Source organism: Nicotiana tabacum, chromosome 15 (genome assembly GCF_000715075.1).
Source record: "Nicotiana tabacum cultivar K326 chromosome 15, ASM71507v2, whole genome shotgun sequence".
In the NCBI taxonomy this organism is placed as follows: domain Eukaryota; kingdom Viridiplantae; phylum Streptophyta; class Magnoliopsida; order Solanales; family Solanaceae; genus Nicotiana; species Nicotiana tabacum.
The window spans coordinates 11,981,630-11,989,514 of NC_134094.1; the positions used below are offsets into that span (position 1 = coordinate 11,981,630).

At 35.2% G+C, this 7,885-nt stretch overlaps 1 protein-coding gene across 1 annotated transcript; it reads left to right on the forward strand.

Moving 5' to 3' along the window:
* The first annotated feature begins 525 nt into the window (after positions 1–525).
* Positions 526–7,258, forward strand: LOC107831290 (secretory carrier-associated membrane protein 4-like). Its single transcript, XM_016659074.2, has 12 exons — positions 526–757; positions 2,575–2,688; positions 2,772–2,834; positions 3,090–3,123; positions 3,218–3,340; positions 3,783–3,845; positions 3,933–4,026; positions 4,158–4,203; positions 4,287–4,354; positions 4,986–5,034; positions 5,849–5,914; positions 6,926–7,258. Exons 1-12 carry the CDS (start codon positions 695–697, stop codon positions 6,956–6,958), a joined length of 816 nt encoding a protein of 271 aa, XP_016514560.1. The 5' UTR covers positions 526–694; the 3' UTR covers positions 6,959–7,258.
* The last annotated feature ends 627 nt before the right edge of the window (positions 7,259–7,885 follow it).

The window sequence follows — 7,885 nt, forward strand, 5'->3', positions numbered from 1 at the left end:
CCTCCACTTCCAACCAAGAAGTTGCGAGTTCGAGTCACCCCAAGAGCAAAGGTGGAGAGTTCAGGGAGGGAGCCGATGGTCTATCGGAAATAACCTTTCTACCCTAGGGTAGAGGTAAGGTCTGCGTACAAACTACCCTCTCCAGAGCCCACTAGTGAGATTATACTGGGTTGTTGTTGTTGTTGTTTCACTTGAAGATGAATTTCAGAATTTCTTGAAAATTTGAAAAACTCCAAAAAATTATTTTTCAAAATTTTTCACTTCAGATCACTTATAAAAATTCATAAATAGCCCAAAATTATATTTATATCCACACACAACTCTAATATTCAAATACCATTTTTACTTAATTTTTTTCCCACTTTTACCGTTCTTATGTCCAAACGCCCACTTAGACTACAATTGTAAATTTATTTTCTTTTAAAAATTTCTTGACCAATCAAAGAATGCCACATTGAGTATCTCCCTTGGCCCACAAAGAGTCGGAGAGAAAGGTGAAGTATCAGAAAACACACGTGTGGGATTGCTGCTCTACTGAACACTTCTGTCACTATCTTTCCACACCTTTTACTCTCTTTTACAACTACTATATATATTTACAGAATCAGATACGGATTTTACAATTCTTGCTTCAATTTCGGAAATATTATCTGCAAATTTTATGGGCATTGAAAGGTAGAGAGTAAAAGAGACAATGAGTAGAGGAAATGATCCAAATCCCTTCGATGAAGAGGAACCACAAATTAATCCATTTTCGGTAATCCCTCATTTTCCTCATTGGATCGGATCTAACTATCTTTCAGTCTCTCTATTTTTATTTTTGCGTAATTTTTGGTGTTTATTTGGTACGTGTTCAATGTGGGGTATTAAGTTTAGGCCTTTGTCCTGATCTAGATCTGTGCAATTCAAGTTTAAAAATATAATTTTAGTTATAAAGCAGCATTCTTGTTTTGAGTAATTTTTTGCGTGTGAAGAATTAGCGTAAATAGCTGCCTATTTAATCGGTTAAATTAAAAATAGCCAGCAAACGTATACTATACGTATAATATGTGTATAATCATGTATAAACAGAGTATAATTTGTGTATACCGGCTAGAAAAATAAATAGTTTATCCGGCCGACTATTTCCGTAAAGATCCTCTTTTTTTTGTTCCTTGAGTCCTACCTACGTTCATGGGAATGGCAAATTAGGATATCCTTGTCTGTATATTTCTCATTTTTGTAAAGATTATATTGCATTGCAGCAAATTTTAAGTTTGGATGAGGTGAAATATTATGTGAATACATTAAATACATTGCAAAGTGATTCTAGCTTTATATTTAATTAATTTTAATAATGATTGAAGTGGATATCTATATTTCAAGAAAGCATTAAAATAGAAAAATCTCATTTATAAAGTCATTTATTTTTTGTAATTAATTCTTAGTTTAGTCAAGCAATCAGCTTCCATAGCAATCAGCTTCCATCTAAACTAGTTGGGATCGACTATACATTCTCCATATCCATTCCGCTCTTGGACTCCATTTCATTTTAATACTAAAGTATTTTTTTCTAAGGTAAATGAGGGGTTCTTTAAAGCAAGAAGCTTTTTGAATCATAAGCTTGATGCCACTATAGTTCGCACGACTTTGAGTATCTCCTTTCTTCTTATATTTTGGAATCAGGATACTTCTTCCCCACTCGTTTGGCATCCTTCTACTCTTTAGTATAACATTAAATAGCTTATCTGCTCCAACCTCTCCAAGGCACCTCCAAACTTCCATGGAGATACCATCGGGACCACAAGTTTTCTAGTCCTCATATTTTTCATGGCATTTTTAACTTTACAAGTCTAATTCTATTGGTGTATTTAAATTTCTATTGTGCACAAGTACATAGGTATATAACGTTACCCTCGTTATTGGAGTTGAACATTTGATCAAGATAATATCTCCATTCTCGTTGATCTCATTATCTCCTCTCAGCATGTGCTGTGAATTATCCGTAATACACTTAACCTGTCCTTAGCCCTCTCCTATCTCAGGCGTGTTAGTTCATACATTCCATGTCTCGTTGATCTCATTATCTCCTCTCAGCATGTGTTGTGAATTATCCGTAATACACTTAACCTGTCCTTAGCCCTCTCCTATCTCAGGCGTGCTAGTTCATACATTTCTAACATTGGATACTTTTATCTAAAAATAGCTTAGCCTTTTTTCTTACTTTAATCCTTAGCTCTGATCCTAACATCTGATACTAACTTTCTTGTATCTCATCTATCATGCACTTAATAAAAAAGCCATTACCCTACCTTGTCTGGTTGACTTTAATCTCCTTTGGATTACTCTCTCCCTGCTTCCATATGAGGACAGCAATTGAATGTATCTTTCGTAGGACTACCATAGAACTGCCAATTGCTTTATGGTGCATAAAACTGTAACATTGGTTTATAGCTAATTGAGCCTAGGAATGCATCGCTTGCATGTTTAATTTGTGCATATGTTACACACTTATACTTATGCACAGACTGGTGACTTTCAGTATGGTAATGAAATAGGAAATTCCTCCCATTTCTCATTTGTTTCTTCTTGCAGAATGGTGGATCTGCTTCTGCAACTAAATCACGCTTTCCTCAAATGATTGCTAGCACTCTTGGTTTTGGCCAAAAAAATGATGCCACTGTTGATATTCCGTTGGATTCAATGAAAGTAATGATTTTATAGCTATACCTTTGCATTTCACCATAGAAGCATTGGATTTTCTGATTCAGTTCTCATGAATTGTGAACCAGGATCCCAAGAAAAAGCAAAAGGAACTAGCAGCTTGGGCAGTAGATCTGGAAAGAAGAGAAACGGTTGGATTCTGAATTCTGAGCCAAAATTGTTGTGTGCAATGTAAATCTTGTGAATTTTATTTCCTTTTGTTTCCCAATGATGTACTATTCCTAAGTATGGAAATGCTCTTGAAAATCCTGTTTGAGTTACTTATTTTCTGCATGTTTTTCAAAGCATGGCAAATTCCCTCAACCTATCTAGTATTCTCTAGTCTATTTTGCTTTGCATATTATCTTGTGGCTTATGCATGCGCTCATGAACTGCTGGTTTTGCAGGAGATAAAACGAAGAGAAGATGCTGTTGCTAGCGGTAAATATGACTTGTGGGAGAGTGCTGAAATTATCTTGCACATTTTCTCTCTTACATGCTGATATTATTATTTTTTTGCTATGCTTCAATTTAGCTGGTGTTCCGATCAATGATAAGAACTGGCCGCCCTTTTTTCCAATTATTCATCACGATATAGCAAATGAAATACCAGTTCATGCTCGAAGGATGCAGTATTTGGCTTTTGCAAGTTGGCTAGGTGTTCTTCTTTGCACCTCTTCACTTTTGTTCACTTTATCTTGTAGAGGACTGTTTGTTTGTATGTTAGGAAGTTACTTATTCTTGTTTTTTAGGGTTTAATTAGTGTTGCAAATGTTCGCATTTTTCGATGTCCTTTTATTTGGCACAACATTGGACTTTTAACATGAAGATCTTACACCAATTTCGGCTCTTTTTTCCTTTAATTGATAGTGCGGGGTGATTATTGCCAAGGGTCTTATCAAATTGGGCAACCGTGATTTTTTGTTTTATGAAGAGGTTTTTATATCTTTGGTGGAAAAGATAGGAGAAAAGTCTTTTCTCGTGGCCATAAGACTTTATCTTTTGTCCTTTGTCCTACTTGTAACATTTTCTTTCAAGTGCTATATGGACAAGTCTTCATCTTTCATCATCTCCGTACTTTGTAATGAACTTTTCTACAGGTATCGTGCTTTGCCTTGTGTTCAATGTAATTGCTGTCACTGTTTGTTGGATAAGAGATGGTGGTAAGTTTCATTTTCTATGACATTGTCTTTTAGTTGTTTTAGTTCATTATGTTGCTTCTGACCTTATTTAGTTTTTGCTTTCTCTAGGTGTCAAAATCTTTTTGCTTGCTGTAATATATGCTTTACTTGGATGTCCCCTTTCGTATGTTTTGTGGTATAGACCCCTTTATAATGCGATGAGGTATACAATCTTTTATTGTCAATTCGTCCCCTCTTACAGTATAAAAGGATTCCTTCTCTTATTGTTCTATTCTATTTTCAATGCTCTATTTTGATGATTCATTTTGTGCTCACGTATGTTCGGATTTGCAGGACGGAGAGTGCACTAAAATTTGGTTGGTTTTTCATGTTCTACATGGTATGTTATGCTGACAAAGTGATAATATGTTTTCTAATTATATCCCAGGATTAAGTTTCTGTAAAATTTATTTTTATGTGTAGCTCCACATCGGATTTTGCATACTTGCTGCTATTGCTCCTCCCATTTTCTTTCATGGAAGATCCTTAACGTAAGTTTTGCTTTTATGATTCTTAGTGAGATGAACTATGTACTATGAAATGCAACAGTCTTAGTCAATGTGTTTCTTTTAGTAAGCTGTTTCGTATATGAGGTTATAATTCTTAGCTAGTACCTTTATGAATATACCTTTCCCACAACAATATTTTTAAAATTTTACATAAGTGTTGAAAATTATACTGGCATCTAAAGTTGAAGTTTAGAGTTCTTATCATGGTGAAGTGTGTGTGCTGTAAAACTTATAAATAATGAAATATGAAACCCAAAAACCTCTGCCTGCTCTGAAAGGAAGAGCATGCTTACTTTTATGACTAATGGATCCTGCATTTGATGGATGTTATAACACTGGTCCCTTAGATTGCTGGTTGCCCTTCCTTTAGATGTGTTCTTGATATGGAATTAGTAGAATTCACTTGCTTGTATACATACACACGTAACTCTTGGTTCTCTTGTTTATCTTGTTTTCTCGTCTAAAATTCATATTGTAGAGATGCTCTTCTCTGTTCGTGAAAATGGAAAATGTGAAGTATTGGTGCATCCTAATCAATGTGGTGTGCTAGCAGTTTTAACGTTCTTGGATTATCATTGACATTTATATCTGCTCCCTCTTTAACTCATTCCAGGGGCATACTTGCAGCAATTGATGTCTTCTCTGACCATCTCTTGGTTGGGGTAAGTTATCTACTTCTCTGTTTTTTTTTTGGGTGGGGGGGTGGGGTGGGGGGGAGATTAAAAGATTGAACCAATTTATTGACATTTCTATGTGCTTCTTTGATTATATTTTTCATGAGAATCAGTCTCATGCTGCTACTTCTTGATATAGGGATGTTTATGAAATGATAAAACCTTGTAAGGCTTATATGATCCCTCGCCAGTCGCCTCTAGTTACATACATAGGTAGAAATTAGCATTAATTTAGTCCAGTTTAAAATGCTAACAAATAGGGTAAAAGTATATTATTCCACTTAAGGCAAGTCACTGTTTGATTACCAAGTGGCTCCTCTAAGTCTGCTGTTTCTGATCCTCACCAATTCCTGTCATTTGTTCTTATTCCTCTTTGTATATGTACATTTTGCCCTTGGTCTTGCCACTCCTTTAACACATACCAGCCTTCAAAGCACCTCATCGTTTTGCCAGCTTGACAATCTTTTTATGCTTATTCTCAAAATTAAGGTAATTGGTTCCTGTGTATTTGGAAATGACTGGGAAATGGAGCAATTCTTCCTATGGTTTCTCATTGATCATCAGTTTAGCAGGTTGAAATAGATTTCAACTTTACTGCCTTTCATTTCTTGAACCTTAAAGTGATTTTAACTTGTAATGTACCGCGCAGTAGTTGTATTTACTGATTTAAAAGGGGTAGAACTCTCTATAGATAACTGAAACTCGAAACTACAGAAAAATATGATTATGTGATAATATCTTTTTATCAAGCTTCTGATCTTCTCTTTATAAGATGTTGTTCTCACTTCTCCTTTTCTTGCAGATCTTTTATCTGATTGGATTTGGCCTTTTTTGCTTGGAAGTTTTGCTAAGCTTGTGGGTATTGCAGGTTAGCATTTACAGAATTGGCATTCTTATTTTGCAAATCAACTGTCTGCACATCAACTTCGTAAACTTTGACCACAATCTTCTTTTTGTGTTTGTTCCGAGTGGCCTTCTTTCTTTTTACCTTTTTTTCTTTTTCACTTGCTAACTTTCTTTGGCTTGTGGGTTTGATTCCAAAAGTTTCTTGGAATTTACTTCAATCTGGAAGTATAAAGAAAAAAGAGTTTCACATTAAACATATTCTAGTCGATTTCCTCTGGATGGAGAAGGTTGGTTTTCTTGGGAGTTCTTTCTATGATTAAGAGGTCATCTCTTCTTTTTGGTGTGTGTGTGGTTGGCGTCGGTCGTTGGTGTAAAATCCCTTTCTGTTGTCGAATTCCAAAAACGAATGAGAGGTTCCTCACTCTTCTTTGATCAGTCTTAGGACGGAGTGGAAGCCCCGACTTGTATAGGAGTTTAATGTATCCAGAAACTCAAGATAGCAAATGGCAGGGTGGGGCTTTTGTTGAACTCTTGTTGAATGTATTAGATAATTAGACATTATAGATGCTTGATAACAATGAAAAGTGATACGATGCTAGTTCCAGTTAATTTGCTATACAACAATAACTGGGGGTAAAAAGAAACTTAGTGTCAAGAATTGGTAATGTTTAATTACATATTCTGATGTTTGCTTTAAAAACTCAATATTTGTAGTTGTAGGTCCTTATAAAAAAACTCAATATTTGTAGTTCTCTGCAGCAGCAGGCAACTTGTGCATCATTGTTTTTCGAAACAACATGAATACAAATCGAAGTTCTTCATATAGGTGCAAGTCCAGCATACATTGTCAATGATCTGCTTCCAACTTAGTTCAATAGCTCATACTCGTATGAATTGTTACCAATCCCAATGCAATTATGTGCAGTTATGTCCTTTGACAATTGATTAGAAGGGGGAAAAATGTTGTTGGCTGTTGACTATTTCTTTGTTAATTTCATTTGCTTCTCACAATGTTTCTGTACTGTCACTGCAGAAAGTCTACCTGTACTTTCGCGGGCACAAGTGAGCATGATTTTGGATTCAAGACCTCAATTCAGCTGCATTTTTTTCGTTTTTTTTCCCTCGAGGAACCTAAGCTTGTGTCTTTACCTCTGGAAATATTGTTTGGCTGAGTTGTGGTATGCGGGATAGAGTTGTATGTTTTGTAGGATCATACAAATTGTTACTCCAATTGAGAGAGATATAAGTACTTTCATTTCTTTTGAACTCTTGTTATATCATAATATTGCCCATGTATGTAATTGCCATTGCATTCTATCAACTTACTCTGCCTTATTGAGCATGTATTGTAGTCTTTGGGGTTGAATTCTGCTTGGCAATTAGCATTATGTTGAGCTTGTATCAATTTTTTTTTTCTCAAACTGAACTCGTCCATCCTTTGGGCACATGGATGCGAGAACCAATTCGAGTAATCAATCGCTTTTTATTAATCTGCCCAAATTTTGAGGGACAAGCATCATATAAGTTGGTAAATACTTGAATCAAGGGTACCTTTTTTTTCTGCTTCCAATTATGATTCTAATAGTCCTTTCCTTGTTTCATAAATAGTTTTAAGAACACAAGTTTCTTGGTCCTTAAAAATGAATTTCATTAGACTTATTAAATTTACAGATAGAAAAAAGTACAAATAGCGACTCGAGTTTAAATTCTCATAGAGATAAAAGTTATTTGATGTATTTTTACTTATAGATGATAGCAGATATCCAATGATCCAGTTAAAGTGCACACAATCTGATAATCTACCAAATATCTCATGACACGAGCTGACAACAGCCATGCAGTTAGGTACACTGATCTCCGTGTGATATTTGTTTTGTAATTTTCTTTTAGTAAATTAAAAAACAAATAGTCCAATATAGTGCCAGAGATTACTTATCAATGTCCATATCTCCCATACCTCAAGCCATCATCCTGCTGCCACCTGTCATAGCAG

Excerpts from the sequence above, each read along its gene's own strand:
- LOC107831290 (XM_016659074.2), top strand. The coding sequence starts at position 695 with ATGAGTAGAGGAAATGATCCAAATCCCTTCGATGAAGAGGAACCACAA. Across the intron at positions 4,204-4,286 it reads GGTTTTTCATGTTCTACATG|CTCCACATCGGATTTTGCAT; the intron begins GTATGTTATGCT and ends TTTTATGTGTAG. Across the intron at positions 4,355-4,985 it reads TTTCATGGAAGATCCTTAAC|GGGCATACTTGCAGCAATTG; the intron begins GTAAGTTTTGCT and ends AACTCATTCCAG.